The sequence below is a fragment of the Sphaeramia orbicularis genome, chromosome 15 (assembly GCF_902148855.1).
Source record: "Sphaeramia orbicularis chromosome 15, fSphaOr1.1, whole genome shotgun sequence".
In the NCBI taxonomy this organism is placed as follows: domain Eukaryota; kingdom Metazoa; phylum Chordata; class Actinopteri; order Kurtiformes; family Apogonidae; genus Sphaeramia; species Sphaeramia orbicularis.
Window position 1 is genome coordinate 3,625,114 of NC_043971.1, and position 20,871 is coordinate 3,645,984.

The following is a 20,871-nucleotide window of genomic DNA, read 5'->3' on the forward strand; positions in this document are numbered from 1 at the left end:
TTTACTTTTCTTAAGACATTTCCGTTTGTTCATATTTGTTCAGGTTATTCACATTTTTTGTAAAAGTATAGTTTGGTAATTTAAACATTTTCATGTAATTAATTTTTTTTCCCCAAAAACTAAGAGAAAATTTGGGGTTGTCATTATTTATAGGTTATTATGATAATATTTTACTGGTCTGATCCACTTAAAATCTAATTTGACTGTATGTGTCTGCATGTGGAGCCCGAATTTAAATGATTTTGACACCACTGATTGTTAATATTTTCAATGTAATTTTTGCAATTTTTCACAAATTCATCCCATGGGCCGGGTTGGAAACTTTGGCAGGCCGGATTTGGCCCCCGGGCCGCATGTTTGACACCTGTGATTTAATAGTTTTTCCACAAAGAACTGAATGAATCAGATTAATAGGTATATATGCATAAAGACACTGAGTACTAGGGACAAATCCAGGAGTATTTATCTGATTTCTCATAATCCATGCCAAGAGCTGCTGGACAAAATTTCGTTGTGCCTCGCATAATGACAATAAAGATTCTATTCTATTCTATTCTAATCAGATTACTGCTGTTATCTGATAAAACAGACCAGATTAAATTGTTTACATCATCAATAATAATCTGATACTGATCAAAGTATTAGTGTGGAAGGAAACGGGGTCAGACGTGTTTATAATCAGCAACTGTTGGACCCTGAATGGTTTCATGTGAACGTTACCGGAGCTAACATTTGCTTGGTATTCTGTCCGGGTGACGGGTTCTGGTTCAGTCGTTCTTCAGTTTGTTAAAGAACTCGTCCACAACCTTCTCCATCTGGTCCTCCTCGTAATCCGTCACCACAAATTGCTCTCCGTCCTCGGCGCCTCGGATCATGGCCGACAGAGCTGGAAACAACATAAACATGAGGTGACACTGGGTTCAAGACAGGCGAGACAAACATGATTGACAGGAAGTGACCTCACTACGTCCTGACGACGGCCTGAACAGACACAGGATCTTCTTCTTCATGTCGACAGCTCGGCCGAGTTCATATCCGACACCAAGGGACGGCTGAGTGACCTCTGCCACCACCACTGGAAATAAGACACTATTTAAAGACTACAATACCCATGAGTCATCTCTGCTCGAACCAACCAGGAAGTAAATAAAATTCAAACTAATGCTGCGTTCCAGAGCGCTGGGAGGTAGAATATCTCACTTGGAGTTAACTACATCTCACCTCTAAGTATTCCAGGTGATCCATGTTGAACATAAACAACAAACATGGAGGTTGCAGATCTAAGCTCCTATTTACTTTGTTATTGAAGAGGCATTTGGACTGTTGACACTACAGAGTCTCAAATACACAAGCGAGATGGAAAAAGCAAAATGAGTATGAGCTAATTATACATTGTGAAGTTTTTTTTCATTGTGGACTTGCACACTGTGCACCGCCATTGTTGTGTTGATCTTATGTTGTAGGTCGCGGTGAGGTTGAGGTACTTCTACCTGGCCTCACTTTCAAACAAGGACCTCCATTGTTGTGCTGAATTCTACTCCCTGCCGAAAACTGCATCATGCAGCAGCTGCCGAAAACAGCTCCCCCTTCCTAAATCAGCCATGAAGAGGACAAAGTGCACCAAATTCACCCTGTCCCACCAGAACAGCTCCGAATGTGAGCTGCTAAAGTCATTTCCCTTCTGTAGCTTCGTAAGCTTAATGTAATGGGGGATGCAGTTTTCGGCAATATCTGGTGCCAAATTCTGCTCCCTGCCGAAAACTGCATCCCCAGCCGCGGGTGATGTAGTTTCCAGGAGTATCTGTTTTTATTGTTATATATTTTGTGTGTTGTGTATCTAACATTTAACTTTAGAAAGTTTTATATACCTTACAATTTGCACATTCTTTAACATTAACTAGATAAAAAAAAACATAACTACAATATCTTAACAATATTATTCATTACTTAATTGCTACACAGCTATGATGGTGTTTAGAGGCTGGATAATTCTCAATTAATTTCATACCCTAGAGTCAGAAAGGAGAAAAAGTTGTGACAGGATGAATTTGGTGCACATTGTCCTCTTCATGGCTGAGGGGGAGCAGTTTTTGGCAGGGAGTAGAACTCGGCACATCCGTCTTGGACATGTGTTCCAGTGTATTTGACTGAGTCTGAAACTTCTGATCTCCCAGCACTCTGGAATACAGCACAAGTTCATTTAAAGTCCGTGAACTCACCATCAGACTGGCAAAGCCACTCGACGTCACGGTCGTGGATGAATTTGTCGCCTGTTTTCACAGCGTCCTCTCCTGTCAATCACAAATTAATAAGTGTGTCACGTAAACCTGATCACGTGATCAATACATGTGTGATTTAACTGTTACACATGAACTCTGAGTCAAAATGTTCATAGAAACTGCATACAGGATGTTATTATTGATGAAACTGATCAGTAATGGATAATAATCAATTAAACCCGAAGATCGATTTAGTGTTTGGGTTTCTCCTCCTAAAAAGAACTGATTCAACACAAAAAGTTAATAACTGATAATAATTCACCTCAAATTCATTAAAACTAAAGCCTGAAAGTCCAGAACCAGGACCTGGACCCAAACCCAGAACCAGGACCTGGACCCAAACACTGAACCCAGGACCTGGACCCAAACACTGAACCCAGAACCAGGACCTGGACCCAAACCCAGAACCCAGAACCAGGACCTGGACCCAAACCCAGAACCAGGACCTGGACCCAAACCCAGAACCTGGACCCAAACCCAGAACCAGGACCTGGACCCAAACACTGAACCCAAACACTGAACCCAGAACCAGGACCTGGACCCAAACCCAGAACCCAGAACCAGGACCTGGACCCAAACCCAGAACCAGGACCTGGACCCAAACCCAGAACCCAGAACCAGGACCAGGACCTGGACCCAAATACTGAACCCAGAACCAGGACCTGAACCCAAATACTGAACCCAGAACCAGGACCTGGACCCAAATACTGAACCCAGAACCAGGACCCGGAACCTGGACCTCCGATCCATGGTTTGAGAACCTGTGACCAGTCTGAGAAGTTCCATGTTTAGTCTACTTCAGACCTGGTCCTGGTTCTGGTTCTGGTCTGGACACAGACAGTGTCACGTGCCCTCTGTGTGTGACCCCTGACCTTTGTCGCTGAGCGCGGTGCTGCTCACGTGCTCGGTCAGCACACTTCCGTAGCTCTGCAGTTTGTGCACGATCCTCTGGTACACGTGCACGTCATCTCTGCCGCCGCGGATTGAGCCGCAGAAGTAGATCTGCATCCTGGACCAGTTCTTCACTCTTCTGTCTGCTCTGCCTGGCGCTTCCGTCTCCGTGTCTCAGTTTCCCGCGGTACTCGGTGATGACGCTGTACGCGGTGACGTCATGCTCCTTTACGTATTAATATTGTGTTTATATTGGCCTTGAGTTTGTCTCTCAGGTTCATTGCTCGTGATCGTCTTCTGTTGTGATTGGCTGAATTCCTGTACTCCGAGCTCTCCTTCCTCTGATTGGCTCAGACCGGAGGCGGTGCCCTACAGGGGGCGGGGCCACCTGACAGACCTGACTGAGGGTAAACAGACCCAGTAAACCACAGGTTCTTTATTTATCCTGGAAACCGCTGTAAAGGACAAAATAGGACATAAATGTATTTATAAATCAGACCAGAAGAAACAGACCTAGATGAATATAAAATGTAGAAGTTAATAAATACACTAAAAAACATAAAGTTACCTGACAATAAGGAAGTTAAAAGAATAGAATTTAAAGAACATCTACAAAAAGTTTAGAAATAAAACAAACTTTGAAAGAACATCAGTTGGAAACATTTACATCCACTCAACACATTCAGACCTGATAGAACAACACGGGTCCGGATCACTGTGGACAATCTGAATCCAGACTTCACCGTCCCTGAATGAAGCCTTATGTAAACTGAGTCCGGCAGCGTTGTGAACTCCTCTGGACTCTGAGGGATCTGGGATGGACCAGGACTCAGTGGGACCGGAAAGACCATCCAAACTGGTACCAGTATTATGTTCACAGGCCAGGGTGTGTCCTGGTCTGGGGTCTAAGTTCAACATCTACTTCTAGACGCTCCAGCTGAGGCCGACGGACATGAAGTCGAACTGACACATGGTCCTGTTGAAGTTTTGACCCGTCAACGTTCAGCCACAGGTCGACTTGTCCTCTGAATGAAATTCCTGTTAAATCTGTTTTGTTCAGACTGAAAACATCTGGTTTTAGGTTCAACAGAAACTCAGACATGTTTTGACTCTATAGTTTATTTAAATACATGAAATAACAAAAATCAACACCAAATGAATTAAAAATGTACAAACATTGACAGAATCAAAGAGAGGCTTCAGACAGGAAGTGATGTCAGCGTGGCATGGCGGTTTCTATGGGTTCATTGTGCCCTCAGTGTGACTCCCAGGCTCCTGACTGAGGCGTTCAGGGTCAGCTCGGCCACGTCTCTGGCCACACGCTGCATCGGAGCCATGTGGGGTCCGTCCAGAGAGTCCAGCAGACCTGGAACCACAGAACAGGGTCAGACTACAGCTACCAGCATGCACGGCAGCCGCAAACATACACGAGGGAAACCATCAACTTGTTTAATATTAATTGGGAAAGACAACGAGATGAGTTAAACTCTGCTGTTTTTGTCTAATCTATTCTACTCTATTGTCTAATCTGAAATAAATGAAATCAATGCGTGAAAAGCCATGTGAGCGTCATTAAAACATGTCATTAAAACATGCCATTAAAACATGCTAAGAAGGTTTTAAAGGAACAGTTTCTATCAGGTACATCTCGTATTTGGGCATATCTTTACATAAATGAACGCATTTCCACCCAAACCAGAACAGAAAAAAACAGAACCAAAATAAATTAGAATCACTCAGAGCAGTAGAGAAAACAGAGTGGCAACACTTCTGTAGCTACTCACAAACAAGGGAGGTATTTTCAATAGCAAATAGCCCAATGTTTGCTAAATGCAGTCCTTTCAGTGGTCAATCCCAATACTCAAAAGCATAACGGACACAAACATACATACAGTTTGTGCAACAACGGTTGGAAATATACTTGTGTGTGGTTTATTTGGATATTTACCTGCAATATCGCACTCGCTGCTGTCTGTCCCATAGAAGAACATGACAGCGTGTGGTTTGTTTTGGAACTATTGAGGCTTACATGAACCACGTGATCACCAAAGCGGCAACACCAAAACATGTCGCAGCTCTCTCTCTCTATGGAATCACTAAATGTAGATGTGATGTTTCCAACCCGATGTATCCTTCTTTAATAATAATAATAAACTTTGTAACACACTTTGCATCTATGACAAACAGATGTCAAAATGCAAGTCAACAGAAACTAAACCATCTCATGTGTCTTCTCTGTGACTGTGATGTTTCTACATGTTCATGTTATTTTATCTTGAACTTTTCAGAATTTCTTCATTTCTATAATCAGTTCTGACTAGCTCCACCCAGCACCACTCAGTGTGTCTGTCAAAACTCTGAGCCAATCACAGGGAATAGGCAGACATCGCCCACCATGCACTTTAGCTGCTGGGGAGAAATTGAGAAACCACCTGCCTCCAAAAACCACAGGGTCACAGTGACATCACGTCACCTTTGTGACATCAGAGGAGGGCAGGGTCAATTCGGCACCATCAGTCCACTTAGATAGATTCTACTGCAAGTTACGAGTCTGGCCCAGAGACCTGGACCTGGTTCTGTAGTGAGTCACGTGTTTGTAGGTGTGCTGTGGTTGCCATGGTGACAAAGTGCATTCAGGTGAGTTTACCTTCCACTATCTTGTGGTAGTTGAAGTGCAGGTAAAGCAGGAACAGCATGTGCAGCAGAGACAGAGTCCCACAGAGAAGGAGACGAGGGGTTTGACCAACCGTACGAGACAGAAGAGCTGCCACCTAGAGGACAACAAAGAGGTCAGAGACCAGAGGCTGATGGGTAACGCAGTCCATTTGAGCACAGCATGAACACAGCCTCACCATCCTCAGAGTGGACAGTCCACCAATCAGCAGCCACAGCACGTAGAACAGGAAGTGGAAGTGGATGTTGTATGTAATGAGGAGGACGACGCAGTGACCGAACAGACCGTAACCCTGACAACACAGGAAGTGACATCACTCAAGTGTATTTACACAAATGTGTGCATGAGTGTAGTACCAGTACCAACCAACAGAGACAGCATCTGCAGCATCGTGATCTGAGCGTTGACCAGATACGCCAGAAAGTAGATGAAGGACGAGACGCCGAGCCAGTACCCGAAGCACGTCCCGATGGCGGTGCCCATCAGAGTGCCCTCCCTCTGCAGTAAACAACAGGTAAACATCAGGAAAAATGCAAATAAACAGGTAAGCAACAGGTAAACTTCAGGCAAACTGCAAATAAACAAGGAAACTGTGAGTAAACACTAGTCAATAATGTGATGCGATGTGTTGTTGATGTTGTGTTCATGTGTTCATTATTGTTCATGTGTTCAGTGTTGTTGCTCATGTGTTTTCTTACTATGACTGTGTCTGACGTCTTCATCCCGTGTAGTAAAATGGCAACGAGAGTGAAAACCAGCATCAGAGGACCATACAGTTCACCAGCTATCTTCTACAAAACAGAGACCACGAAGACCTGTTAGAACCAGAACTAGAACCTGGATCTTAACCTGCACCTGGACTAGGACGTACCTGGGGGAAGTTGATCATGCGGACAGGAATCAGGGACTCAATGAGCCTGTAAGGACACACCCACGTTAACAGTGACATGACAAGAAACAGGAAACAGGTGAAACAGGAAGTGAACATCACCTGCTGCGGACCTGGACCGGCTCCACATCGAAGTATGGCCTCAGGATATCGATGTTAGCGTACAGGTTAAAGGCTCTGGATGCCTGGCGCTTCCCTGCCTGCCACACCTGAACACATCATCACACAGGTAACTCTGACACCTGAATGCATCATCACACAGGTAAGTGTGATACCTGAATGCAACGTGCGTGTGTGGTGACCCCTCTGACCCTTCCTCACCTCGTCAGCCACCTGTCGGCCCAGCTGACCCTTTAACCCCTTCATTCCCAGGAACTCGCCGTCATCGTGGGTGTCGTCGTCGGTTGCGGCCGCCTCCGCCGTCACCTCCTCCTCCTCCTTCATCCTCTGGTGCATCTCCCCCATGTCCTCGAAGGACGAGCCCGACGTATCGTCCATGTTCTCCATGTCGATGACGGCAGCACCGCTGCCCTGATGAACAGACACATATGGGGTTTTTAAAGGTCATCGTCATGGTGATGCTTCCATCCACGTCTGAAATTGTCATTGTTTTTAACCTTTATCTTTGACCATATTTATGACATCACTACAGTTCTACTGTCAGAGTCAAGCTGTCACTGGGTTCCATGTTCTCCACCCTCAGTTTACAGTGAGTGCTGTCAAACAGACATGGTTCTGGTTCTGGTGTCTCAGAACCTTTTTGGCAAACCAACCCACGTTCACCAAAGTGTGAGGGCGTTATTCCATATTTGTCCTAGAATATGACACGCCCATTGATGATGTCACTGTTCAAAAGGAAGAACCAACTTTTCTGGTTCTGGACGAGTTTGTGTCTGGTGTGAAGAGCTTTTTTTTCCCCCCAACTTTACTGAAAACATTTAAGTATACAGTACATACAACAAACAACAAGATGTCAAAAAGGAAAAAGCATTTGAACAAATAATTTTAAGAAAATAATGCATAGATTTAAAGACACAACGCATAATATACAAATAATAGTATAAAAAAGTAAATAAATAAAAATAACAAACCTAACAAAAATAAATTAATAAATGCAATCTGGTGTGAAGAGCCTGAGTCGTGTACATGTGGTGCCGTGACGTATTCAGACAGTGACAGCCTGTGTGAACTGGACCTCCACATACATGGCCATAATCTGATCAGTTTGGGACACGGAAGGACATGAATCCGATATGAAGAGGATTCAGACACAGTATGAATGGTGGACAAACAAATGTGGACGTGATGGAAACGGGTGATTTTTTGGATCCTGAGGAGACGTGAACTCTACCTGAAATTGTATTAATTAGAGCCGCTTTGGTGAAGAAGACATGAGTTGTCATGGTCATTTGTGTCATTTTAATGGAGATAGCTTGATGTAATTATTGGTTCCTGCGAACTTTATTAATAAATAGATTTTTAAACCAGGTTAAGGTTTAAATGTGTGTCGTGCCCAGATTCTGGTTTTAACAGATTCGGATTCACCTGAGGACTAAACCTATCTGGTAAATCTGCAGATCCAGATCCGTTCTAATCCGAATCCGGTCACAGCAACGGTCAATCCGTGACGTTTTTACGGTCCCTCGTGTATTTGTTTACCTGCTGACATGTCTCAGGGCTGTTTTACCTGGATGAGGTGGTCATCGAAGCTGCCCCACGGCTCCGTGTTGGTGTTCCTTGTCCCGGATCCCCCAGACATGTCGGCTGTGGTCGGACTTCGTGTGTTCAGGTCCGGTTCCGACTCTGGGGATGAAGGAAGGATGGAGGATCCTCCACTGAAATATGGAGCTTAATGCAACAATGCGGTTAAATCCCCTGTTTTTTGTCTGTAGATGTCGTTAAATCTTCATCTCAGTTACCGGAAGCAAACACACGACTGGCTCCGCCCATTGTGTGACGCCAAATGGAATGCGCCGACGTGGAGTCTGAAGTATCGCGAGATTTGACACATTTCTCAGCAAAAACGTATTATTTAATGTGTGCCTGCGTCATTCTGAGTCAAATAAAACGAAATAAATATGGGAAAATAACAGAAAATATAAAAATATTTTATGTTGAATAAAATAAATGGTAAAACTACTAAAAAGAATAAACAGCTCGACAGAAACAGATTGTTCCTTCTTAAGGTCTATTTTCACATGTATTTGACGTTATTTTCTTTGTCTTCTCAGGCTCATTTTAACAGGGTTCGTCCTTTTTACGTAAAAACAGTTGAAACCATGTTTCATCCACGCATATAGGTGTTTTCTGATTGAACTTCAGGTCAGATGTAATAGAAGTGATTGTCTGACTTTCCACCAGGGGGCGGCCCAGCTTCACGCTGACGCCAACGGGATTTGACGCTCCTTTCTCGCGAGACATCCCGCCCACAAATCCAGTGTTTTTTCTTTTCCGTGACGTCTTCGTGACATTGGACTTTTATCCGGTAAAACGCCGACATTTACCGGTACCCCGTCAGTTTAACGTACACCGAACGGAGCTGGAACACTGATGAGCTCGAAGAAGAGAGTCCACGGTAAAGGCCCGCGGTGAGTGGAACCGGCCTCACCTCCGGGAAACTGGAGTTTGACACGTTTAAAGCAGACTCGGTGGTAGTTAGCTTAGCCACATGAAGCTAACAGTTAGCATGTAGCCGCAGAATCTCCGACTGATCAAACTGTTTCTGATCAATTTATCAATGATGTGCGATTGGTTATTGATCATGCTGTAGAAGAAGAGTATCAGTCATGTGTTGTCACAGGTAAATTAATGTCATGTCTTTGTGTTTAAAAGCGAATAGGATGGAACACTGTGACCTCGTGAAGGAAGCAATTGATGTCATTCAGTTATTATTATTACTATTTATAATTGTGAATTTTGCGTCTGTAGCGTCAATAGACACACAGATAGATACACGGCGACCTACTCAATAAATGACCGTAAACTCTGATTTAATCAGATAACACAAAATAAGAGGCATAATAAAAGAACGAGAAAAACATTAACAGTCAGTGAAACGTATGACCTTAATGTTTATTATTAGTATTTTAACGTTGTTTGTCCCGGAAGTCCTGTTTATTATAATTATTTGTGTCTGCTGGTTTACGCGTTTTAAATCTAATCACTCATTTTATACATGACTTTAAATACAGGATACTTTCACTGACGATTAACGAGTTGATAATTAAATAGAACTGACAGGACGTGAGATAAAGAGATTAAAGTAACTAAAAAGATTTCGCCATCAAGTGAGAACATTGAATTACATTACACACTTGACAATAAAGTAATAAAAATTCTTGAATGTGTATAATTAAGTCAACAGATAGAAAGATAAAATTAAAACAATCCAATAAAACCAATGATTGTTAGGTTAGTAACGGTTATTAAACAGACTTTTACATTTACTGATGTCTTGTACGTTCACTTGTGCTTCAAACTAAACTCTCTGTAAAAGCATGTGCTTTTTTACACGTCTTTTACGAAACCCTATTCACACCGATTAAAACACAGTTTTACTGATTGTTGAACACATTAATAACTATTAATCAGTTCTGCATCCATTAGATGTCCAGATAGGGTTAAATTCTGCAGTTTATGGTCCGTACATCCTGTCTTCATTCGAGTCCTTTGGCTGCAAATGTCACTGAGTTCAGCGGACTTTTAACTCTTTAAAACCTGTTTATTTCAGTAAACCGTTTTAATTGTTTATGATGCTCGTGCCGAATATACACCAGACACGTGATTTGTTCGCACAGGTGAAAGTGTTCTGTTAGGTGATCATACTTCGGTACACATGTGAACGGCCGTGTTTTTCTAGGACTTCGTGGTTTACAGTGGGTTAACGTGTCCCCAGGCCCCGCCCCCTACGCATCTAGCCCCCTCCCCCTCCCCTCCAGTGTACGTGCCGCTTTGCTGCAGCGTGATGGCGGATACACCAACACACCGGCTCGGTACCGTCTGCTCCGTGGTTAAAGGCTGTGAATCCCGTTCTGTTCGCGTCGAAAATTCTGGGCCGAATCCGAACAGCGGAAACATGAGGTACGATGCGTTCAGGGCCCGAGTTAAAGCTGTTTTTAAACAGTGTTTACAGTCCGTTTTACTGGTGATGCGGTGGAATGAGGCTCAGGACTTTCACTGTTTACTTTAACCTCTTTTATTGCAGTTTTTACTTCAGCACCACCATGACTCCGAGTTAATAACGTACTTTTACAATTACAGTTTTACACAGTGGGTAATAATATTGTAAGCTTCTTAAGTTTCAGTCACCTGAACAGAAAATATTTGAACAGGGTGCAGTTTCCTTTCATTTCCTTTGGGTTCATTTCAGGGATCTCCCGCAGTTTGGGGAAGGTTTTTATTCCGTGTTCATTAGATTAAAAACCTGCCTAACTTGTAATGAAATTAACACAGTTATATTATTGTAAATAAGAAGTGACCGTCTACATTTAAAGAGTTTACTTCCAGATAAAGACACTGTGTTTTCCTTCGTTCACTTCTTTTTTATCTGCTGACTCAGTGGGGGAAGTGAGGGAAAACTGTTTTATTTAACATGAAGTGAAAGTCTTAAAGTCCTCCTTTGTTCTAAAGTTAGTCTGAGACAGAAGTAAGTCTTTAAACCTATTAATGAGATGTGTAGAAACAGTGTTGAAACAATGTGTTGAAATCGACTTCCTCTGGACCGAAAAGAAACACAGAAGCAGAAATACACACATTTAATAACAGGAAAGTACCAAGAAAATAGTAATCAGTTCATCATTTTTAGTCTAAAATGTAATATTTCTATATTTTGTTCTTAACATTAGACTTACGATATTTGATATTTATCAGGGAAATTTGGTGCATTTTTCATGTTTGTGAATGCAAAACTCATCTAACTTAGATAAATGGTCAGTTTGTGTCTGACAAAGTACAGATGAAGATATTTATATTTTACAGTATTTACTTGTAGCAGTACTTTTACTGCACTGCTATGATTTAGATTGAGGTTCTTGTACTTTATGTATGCAGGATTTATTACTTACAACACCCATGTATGTCATTAAAAACTCACCTGAGTTTTTCATATTTTCAGTTTTATCATCAGTCAGTTTGTGTTTGAGATGCATAAACACAGCTGTGAGGTTAGAGGTCGGACACTGAGGGCTGTTTATCAGCTGATGGTTAATCAGTCAGCTGAGGGCTGCGAACAGCTGATAGGCCACGCCCACTGGGACCCAACCATGTTTTTCAGTTTCACTGAAAGAGTTTCCACGACAGGGAGGACAGTGATGTCAGACCATGGGAGGGTTCTTCAGTGTTTCTATAGATTATCGATCAGCTGATCAGTGAAGTCCACACTGTTCATGTTCTGATGTGATCACAACAAAAAACTACTGGAGAAACAAACATTAAAGGTTGGTTCACATTTAGAACACACCATTAAATCACACTTCTGTGCATATTTGGACCAATCACCAACATGACAGAGTTCATTGATGTGAATATTTAGCTTTTACTCTGCATAAAACCATCGACCAATCAGGGTGTGTGAGATACATGCCAGGTGATGCCTTTGACTTGTATCATAGATTCTCCTTTTACAAAGATACAGCGTTTATTTAACTACTGGCACAACCTGGGTCACTTCCTGTCTCTACCATGAGTGTGGCCAGAGTGGTTGAAACAATAATAATATCACACATGTTTTTGCTGGTGACTAATATGACTTTTATCATTCTTCGGACTCTTTCTTTCCTGGTTGTTTTTACCGCCATCAGATGAAACACTGACACATCTCTCCAGTGTCTAAGAAATATCATTTTAATGTCAGAATATTCTGAGGAACCTTGACAGAACACAGTTCTCTTGGACTGAAAAGCCGCATTTCCACTATGTGGTACTGGCTTGACTCAACTCAGGTACCAGGTACAATTCCTGGAGGCCATTTCCATTACAGGATAGTACTGACTTAAGAGTACCTGGTTGTCAGTGACACTGCACGTAACTATGCTCTGAGAGTTGCTGATAAACTTGCTTATTGCGTGTTGCCCCATCAAGCTCATGCTGAATCTTTTCATTGGCCACCAAGGACAGAAATGCCTGAACTTCCTCGACTGACCATAGTGTCGTTTTGTGAGCTGTCATCACGAGTGTATTTAGCCTACCGGTATATTAACTGTCAACTTCGGAATTTGGTTTGTTAAAAATGGTGGGCCGTGCATTGATGACGCAATGATGCAGTGACAACTCTCTGACCAATCAGTGGTCTGCAGTGTTTAAATATCAGGTTTTAGTATTTCTTTACCCATTTTTGGAACCTTGGCGGAGCAGATATCAAAAAAATAGTACCAGATTCCAGCTACTTTTATGCCGCATTTCCACTACATGGTACCGGTACTCGGCCTTTTCTGCATTTTCATTACGTAAAAGAGCCTGGAATCTGATACCCAGTAATGTTTTTTTGCTATCTCCTCCACCGAGGTTCCAAAATAGGGTTGCATGATTAATCGATTTTAAGTCAAATTCAGACTTTTCAATTAGGACAATTTTTAAAAAAGGGAAATCATCAAATCAGTTTCATCTCTCTCGTGCTTCCGGGCTGTGCGCCCGCAGGCTATCATAGGCTCCTCCTCCTGTCTTTGAGAGCGGTCTTTCACAGAACTCCCTGTAATGACCGCAGACCTTAAATCTATGATGGGCCTACAGTAGTGATAACAATGTAAGCCGTGGTCACGCACGGCTCCACCGATTTAAATATAACCACATGGCGATCACTCATCTTACGTGGTCCATGCACGCATGAGTGATGCCTGTCACTGACTTACTCTGGTATAACTTCTGTGGGCCCATCACAGAATTTTGGGAATTCAAGTGATACCATCTCAGATTTGAGGTAGGAAGCAGTGCCTTGCCTTGTGGGCTGCTCATGAAAATGACATGATGACTTCTATTGTCTTTTGTAGTTTTACCCAGAAATTGAAAATTGAGTGTTTAGAAGAAAAAATCGGGATTTTATTTTTGGCGAAAATCGTGCAGCCCTATTCCAAAATGGGGGAAGAGATACTAAAACGTGATGTGTAAATACTGCAGACCACTGATTGGTCAGAGAGTTGTGTCTGTGTCATTGCATCATCAACATGCGACCCGCCATTTAAAAAAAAAAAAAAAACAGATTCGGAAATTTACCGTTAATGTAGCGGTAGGTTAATCCACATGATGACAGCCTGCAAAACTACACTGTAATCAGTAGAGGAGGATTAGACATTTCTGTCACTGGTGGCCGACAAAAAAATTCAACCTGAGCTTGTCAGGGCAAGACGCAACGAGCGAGTTTATCATCCACCCTCTGAGCAGACATCACAGAAGTTACGCGCCGCATCGCTATGACGTCCAGGAAACGGTTTCCAGGAATAGCATCTGGTACTAGAGTCGAGTTAAGTCAAGCCAGTTCCTCATTGTGGAAATGCAGCATTACGTAATGGAAATGCAAAAATGTCGAGTCGAGCCGGTACCATGTAGTGGAAATGCGTCTAAAGACTATGAAATGACAAATGGAGCGAGTCGGTAGAGAAACACAGCTCAGGTGTGTGTGTGTGTGTGTGTGTGTGTGTGTGAGTGAGTGAGCTGTGGTTGCACCTGGTGCAGGTGTGTGGTCATGTGACCATGTGTTTCTACTTTTAGCCGTGACTCTTTTCTGTTTTCTGACTCACACTGCCTTTTATTCAGAGGAAACACAAACCAGTGTCTGAGGTTTACACTCATGATGATGGTAAACACATGGTTTAATGTACAAAGACTGATGGAGGGTTATTCAGCCATTCATCAGTCTGACCCCAACCCACTGGGATTCACCCAGTCACACCAATATCAGCCCTGGTCGCACCCTCAAGTATGTGTTTGTTCAGTTGAAAGACACTGACCACCAAACTCTCACAAAGAGCCTGGTTCAGACCCATCTCCACATGTACAATCTGAGAGCAGTTGGTCCATTAGCAGAGGCTCATGGGTGTTGTAGTGTTTGGACTCAGTATTTGTAGATGGAGCCAGTAATTGTACATCTCTTTTCTGCTCTCATGATGCTGTTGGTGTTATGTTTGTGACCTGTCTTTTATTTCCGTGTTTATAGGATGCCCGTGGCAGAGGTCACCCTCAGTGGGATGAATCAGTGCAAACAGGCCCAGGATCAGCTGGAGGAGGCCATTAGCGGAGTGTTAAAGGCTGAACAACAGCTGAGGGAGAACGCCAGAGAGGTCAGCATCATCTTCACCTTCATCATCACCCTCTGTCATAGAAACTAGTAATAAAAATTAGAAACTGCAACGATACCACCATTCCCAGGATGAACAGGCTGTTGTTCTGCCACCTGTCCCTCCTTTTTCTACATCTGTTCTAGATTCTGTTCAGTGTTTCTAAATGGAAGCATCTCTGTATTGGTGTGGAAATGAACCTCGTGTTCATTACTGTGATGTCCATCAAATGGGTCATAGATGTATTAGCACTGACTGTGTCTGATACTGTGAACAGATGTTTGTCCTCAGTATGTGATGAACCAAAGACTAAACACTGTAAAGCAGTGGTTCCCAACCCTTTTTGGCTCGTGACCCCATTTTAATATCACAAATTTCTGGCGACCCCCAAGCATTCAAAACGTAGACTTTTTTGTTGCTAAAACTAATTTGTTTTTGATGATGTAATAGTTTGTTATACTATATTGTAAATAAACATTAATTTTAGACTAAATGTAGGTTATATAACATATATTCTTATGGACGGAGGCAGTAAATCCAGGTGTAGATTACTGCACAAAGTGAGAATTTTATTTTCCTTTGTCAGGATATGTGCAGTCAGTCCAGCTTGGATTTACAAGGCTGACAATTAATAGACAATAACTCAAACTATGAACTATGAAAGAGCTTCAGCATCTAAAACCAAAAACAATGAACATTTGAAAAATAAACAGTACCACAATGCTTCAGTTTCAGCTTCAGAGTTCGTCATGTCTTATGTATTATGATTGTCTCTCAACTCACTATACATTTTTTATTAGTAAGTTTTTATTTTTATGTTTATCAATTACTAGAAATTTGAGGTGACCCCATTTGAATTCCAGGTGACCACATGTGGGGTCCCTACCCTATGGTTGAAAAACACTGCTGTAGAAACTGTTAAAGTGGGATAAAGACAAGTGTCGTTACAGTGTTTTCTGAGTCTGAGCTGAAGAATGTTGAGCAGTAAAACGTGTTGAACTATAACCAGCTGTCAGGGTCAGAGGTCAAACTACACAAACACAGTCAGATGAACAGGTTTGAAGATGGCGGCTCGTCCTCCAGGTTTGACCCAAATGGTTGTTATATATTCATGTCTGATGGTAACATTCGTCTTGTCAGAACAAACCATGAACAAACTTCAGACATGAAGAACGTCCACGCAGATCCTCAGGTGTGTTTTTCTAAACCACAGCTTCTCTGCTGACTCACTCACTGTTTCTCAACAAAAAACTCCTTAACACCTCAAATGACGCTGATAGTCCTCCTCTTGTTCTGTCTGTACCTGTGGTTGCCATGGGAATCCAGGTATGTGTGTTGTCTCTGTAAAGGCCGGTGTGTTTTTGGTCGAGTCAGCATAAAAAACACTGAGGAGAGAGAGTAGGTGGGGTAGAGTCAGTATATAACAGACTGAGGAGAGAGAGCAGATCACTCACTGATCTGGACTGTAGTGGACTCTGATCGTCTGTCTCCATTTTCTCAGGTAGAAGTGTATGTGTGTGCATGACCTGTATCTGGAATTGTTCAGATAATGATAATGAAATATCCGCTGTTAAATTTGACCAATAAAACAGGTCCGAGTGTTTTCAACAACCTGATACATGGAGCTCCACTGCTGTGATGCATTCACTGACTTCTGGTTTTGTTCAGGTTTGTCATCCACATGGATGTTCGGCTAAAGTTTCATGTGTAATGAAAAAAGTTAGTGTTGTAAGTGGCAGGGAGCTGTCGTTGGATTGTGTCGTGTGTTTGTGTGATGAGGTAACTGAGTTAGATCAGTGAAGGTTCAGTATCTGCTTCTGATGGAAGGTTACGGCTGTTGGGTCAATGAGTTCATATCAGCTCCTGTTTTGCTTCCTCTTATCTCCGTCAGGAAATGATAATCAGCTGTATCTCACCTGTCTGTTTATCACCTGTCTGTGTCCAGGTGCGTGCGGAGCTGCAGACCTGCGTCAGTCGTCAACAGGAGGCGCTGCGGTGCAGGGAGGTGTGGCTTCTGGGTCAGATCGAACTGTTGGAGCAACTGAAGACGGAGACGCTGCAGCAGCAGCTCCACCAGCTGCACCGGGTAATCACTCATAACCAATCAGTATACTTCATCTGTGAACTGCTCTTTTATTGTCTATTTATTGTCTCCTCAACTCCCTACTGTTTATAGTTATTTTCTGTTTATAGTTATATTCTATTTTATTTTTTTTATTTTTTGTATGTTCATTTTGCACCATGTGACCTTAGAGTTTTGTAATGTCAGTTTTCTGTATGTGATATACTCATGGCAAAACTGACTATAAATTTAACTTAGACTTTGATTATAACTGGTCAATATACAACATAACTAACCCATGTCAGACATGGATCGATCAGATTAATCATATTAATGTATGGTCATGGTTTGTGTTTCAGCTCAGAGGACAGTTTGATGTAATCAGTCATCAGATGCAGAACTCCAACAACAACGACTTAAACAACCAGCTGACGAGCTGCATGGAGAAGTAAGAACACACACAAAATACACAAAACTAAACCACAAAACGCAGGGAAACTCCGTAAACTCACTGGGAAGTATTGACATTCAGTGAAAACAAAAACACCATAAACTAACTGTAAAACCCAGTGAAAGCAGGTCATATGGTGGTTGTGTGTTTATTGCGAGTCTGTTTGAACTTGGACTTTGTGCTGAACCACATCACACTGTGTTTCTATAAAATTCTATCTTTTCACCTCTTTAATAAAATGCTTTTTTTTTTTACCAAAAATATAATATAATAAATAGATACAAATGAACCGCTCTGTACCAGTCGGGGTCTGGTTCTTTGTGCGTCCGCATCGTCAGCAAACGAGGATTCACTTAATGACAGTTTCTGTTGGTAATGACTCTGACACAGACTCACATTAATGTGTTTCCTGTGTCGACACGTTTATGATCCATCAAGTATGACGGGGTGTGTTTGTTTTCCCTTCCTGCGTCTCCAGTTTGTCGTCCCTCAATCTGACTCCAGAGGAATCTCCTCATATGAGTTTTCAAGCCGACACTCGTTCTCTCAGAGCCGCCATCACCTCCTTTGGCTCCGTCAGCGCTCAGCAGGCTGAGGGTGTGTCCTCTCAGAGCCCCACCCCCTGCAGAGGACTGGTGCAGAACTGTCCTGTCATCGCCAAGAAACAGGTAACTCCGCCCCCTGGAGTCTAGTAATGTTACACATTAAAACCATAGGTTATGTGGCTGTGACTGGGTCTGGTTACATGAGTTAGAGATGATGAACCTGTCACTGGTTTAGAACCAGTTGAATCCTGTCAAGGATCAGCTGACATCCAGACGCTGCAGGTTTGTTTTAACTCTTGGTTTCTCTGATTTAGAAGACAGACACTTCAGTTCTGAGTAACTGGCTGCTTGGACCACGCCCTGGAAGCAGTGCTCCTATTGGCTACCAGTCTAGTAAGAACCCAGAGGACTGGTTGGTGTCGCACAGAGAGAACAAGGTGAGAGAGACTGATGGATCTGATTGGTTGTTAATGCAGAGTGTGTGATTAGATTGATGGTTTCCATTTTCTAACCCTGATGTTTGTGGTCAGGTCTCTTCCTGTCCCGTCCTGAACCACATGGACTTCCTGAAGGCCTGGGGTCAGCTGAAGGACCTGGAAGCGTGGCTTCTGCAGGAGCAGCCAATCAGCAGAGATAGGAGTAGCAGCTGCAGCTCCTCCTTCTCCATTGAGAAGATTGACGAATCAGAGCTTGCCATGTCTCCACATGATGGTGATCAGGACCAGGACCCAGATTTGGGCGACTGGCTTATTACCCCTTCCCCTGTCACCAAGGAGACAGATGCGGAGCGTTGGCGCCAGGTGCTGAAACCATTTGAGGATAACTGGGCATCATCTGATTGGCTGGCAGGATCCAGAAGCTCCGCCTCCTCTGACTGCTCCTCCTGCTGTCAGACCAAAACCAAAGCTGTGGAGATCGAGAATCTCGGTCAGCTCAAGTGCCTGAAGACCCCGCCCCCCTCCAGCCCCACCTTCCCTCCCAGTCCCATTCCCCAGGTGGCGTTGGATGCGTGGCTTCAGCAGGTGGCCCCGATCCAACAGGCCTGTCGTGCCAACGAGCCATGCTCTGCCTACTCCGACTGTGTCTGTGATGAGAACTGTGGGAAACAAGCTCTGAGCCGTTGGCTGCTCACACAGGAGGGGCGGGACAAGAACGGAGTACCTGTTGCCAAGACCCCACCCTCTGCCAAGAACGCCCCGCCCACAGTCAGTGACAGAGAGCAGAAGGTAAAGGTCCAACTGCCGTGTTGGGAAAAGGTCTGGTCTGGATTGGTCTGGTTCTGAACTCATTAGTTTGTGTCTTTGTCCTCAGGTTCAGGCAATCCTCGAGGCTTGGCTCCACCCCAGCACCCCCCAGTCCCCGCCTCTGTCCCAGTCCACGCCTCCTTCCTGCAAGACTCCACTGACCTCTTCTTTGTCGGGTTGGGTGGTCCAGCAGGAGGCGGCCACCAGGGACGACCACTCCCACTTCAAACCGTCCTCATCCTCCTTGTCTTCATCCCCGTTCCAGTGCCCCCTGGAGGCAGATCTCTGGGTGCTGCCAGAGAAAACACCCCCTCCGTCAGTCTGTGAAGAGGACAAGTGGCTCCTGAAGAAGAAGAGTCAAGCTCAGGTATGGGATCTGGATCTGGACCTGGTTCTGGACCCGTTTGTGTCCAAGGTTTTTGTAACTCTGAATGTGTTTGTGTTCAGGAACGTCTGACGCTGCCCGCCGTCTGCGATCTGTTCTCCTGCATGAAAATGGGTGGAGACAAAGAAAAGTGGCTGCACAGGGCTCCTGTACAGGTGAGGGGTCACACAGGTCACCTGATCAGAGAAAGTGATGCCATCAAACGTCTCCATGGTGAAAAATTTTATGCATTCTCTGTTTGTCCAGATGTGAAACGACCACTGATGACGAAGCTTCTGGATGTTTCTTCTTCTTCCTCATCTTCTTCTCTCAGAGTCACTTTATCGCTGATCAGCGCACATAACGTAACCACCTAATCAATGCAGACGCCTTTTCCTGCCACCACTGTCATCCAATCAGGATCCAGAGCATAGTTTAAAGGAGCAGTCGCACATTTTCATCTGGAACAAAGAATCGTTAATGAGCCTTAAAATGTGCGAGTGCGAGTGGGACAGATCCTGACATGGAACAGAGCTCTAAAGGGGTGGGACATGTATGTATGGGCGGGGCTACACATAAAAGTGGGTGGGCTTAAAGTTAGTCTTTATTTTTAATCATTATTAAACATATTTTTATGACTTTAACAGAATCAGCCTTTTTTGGCCGAATGTTCCTTTAATTTACTCAGTCTAATTATGTCATAAGTGATGGGACAGGTCACATGACTGCTGTGATTGGACAGAAACAGGAGGTGCTTTTTATGGAAGCTGTTTGATTTGTTTTGGTTTTTGGGGGCGGGGCTTTGATTTCTTTTGCTGCAACTCTACAGTGAACAAATAAATAATCTCAATGACTCTGTCTGTCTGTCTGTCTGTGACATCATCAGTTAACATCCAACGGATCAATCCCAACACAGATCAATGATTGATTAAACCAGATCCAATCTGAGCTGAAGAGGAGGTGCTTTCACTGCCTGAGGTTCAGGTTTTAGCTTATTCTGAGTTGATTCAGTATCTGAGTGAATTACCCTGAGTTCACTGTGTTTATGCAGTGAAGAACATTAACCGGGATGGCATTGATCGGGTTGTTTCTGTGACAACACAAACAAATATCTGGTTTATGCGAAACCAGAACCTGGATCCATGGACTAAAAACCACATTCACCATCAGCTAATAAGTTTTATCTCAATTATCTATTTATTCTA

At 43.4% G+C, this 20,871-nt stretch overlaps 3 protein-coding genes across 6 annotated transcripts; 1 reads left to right on the forward strand and 2 right to left on the reverse strand.

The window, feature by feature from the left end:
• Nucleotides 1–262: 262 nt before the first annotated feature.
• dnph1 (2'-deoxynucleoside 5'-phosphate N-hydrolase 1) lies at nucleotides 263–3,466 on the reverse strand. Of its 2 annotated transcripts, none has more exons than XM_030156210.1 (4): nucleotides 3,152–3,466; nucleotides 2,220–2,291; nucleotides 968–1,075; nucleotides 263–886 (listed from the first exon to the last, which is right to left on the reverse strand). In XM_030156210.1, the coding sequence occupies exons 1-4, from the start codon at nucleotides 3,285–3,287 to the stop codon at nucleotides 768–770; spliced, it is 435 nt and encodes a 144-aa protein (XP_030012070.1). In that variant the 5' UTR covers nucleotides 3,288–3,466; the 3' UTR covers nucleotides 263–767. The 2 variants fall into 2 exon arrangements, with proteins under 2 accessions (XP_030012070.1, XP_030012069.1); XM_030156209.1 differs by having other exon boundaries at nucleotides 965–1,075; nucleotides 3,152–3,440.
• An 807-nt stretch (nucleotides 3,467–4,273) lies between these two features.
• yipf3 (Yip1 domain family, member 3) lies at nucleotides 4,274–8,697 on the reverse strand. The gene is made up of 9 exons (XM_030156199.1): nucleotides 8,421–8,697; nucleotides 7,055–7,264; nucleotides 6,836–6,942; nucleotides 6,716–6,761; nucleotides 6,543–6,635; nucleotides 6,211–6,342; nucleotides 6,023–6,136; nucleotides 5,818–5,941; nucleotides 4,274–4,536 (listed from the first exon to the last, which is right to left on the reverse strand). The coding sequence occupies exons 1-9, from the start codon at nucleotides 8,490–8,492 to the stop codon at nucleotides 4,415–4,417; spliced, it is 1,020 nt and encodes a 339-aa protein (XP_030012059.1). The 5' UTR covers nucleotides 8,493–8,697; the 3' UTR covers nucleotides 4,274–4,414.
• A 470-nt stretch (nucleotides 8,698–9,167) lies between these two features.
• On the forward strand, nucleotides 9,168–20,524 carry ncoa4 (nuclear receptor coactivator 4). 3 transcript variants are annotated; one of them, XM_030156190.1, is made up of 10 exons: nucleotides 9,168–9,321; nucleotides 14,880–15,003; nucleotides 16,946–17,086; nucleotides 17,422–17,510; nucleotides 17,992–18,181; nucleotides 18,373–18,495; nucleotides 18,589–19,284; nucleotides 19,370–19,669; nucleotides 19,750–19,842; nucleotides 19,934–20,524. In XM_030156190.1, the coding sequence occupies exons 1-10, from the start codon at nucleotides 9,284–9,286 to the stop codon at nucleotides 19,937–19,939; spliced, it is 1,800 nt and encodes a 599-aa protein (XP_030012050.1). In that variant the 5' UTR covers nucleotides 9,168–9,283; the 3' UTR covers nucleotides 19,940–20,524. The 3 variants fall into 3 exon arrangements, with proteins under 3 accessions (XP_030012050.1, XP_030012048.1, XP_030012049.1); XM_030156188.1 differs by lacking the exon at nucleotides 9,168–9,321 and adding an exon at nucleotides 10,658–10,813; XM_030156189.1 differs by lacking the exon at nucleotides 9,168–9,321 and adding an exon at nucleotides 10,658–10,813 and having other exon boundaries at nucleotides 18,376–18,495.
• Nucleotides 20,525–20,871: the final 347 nt, after the last annotated feature.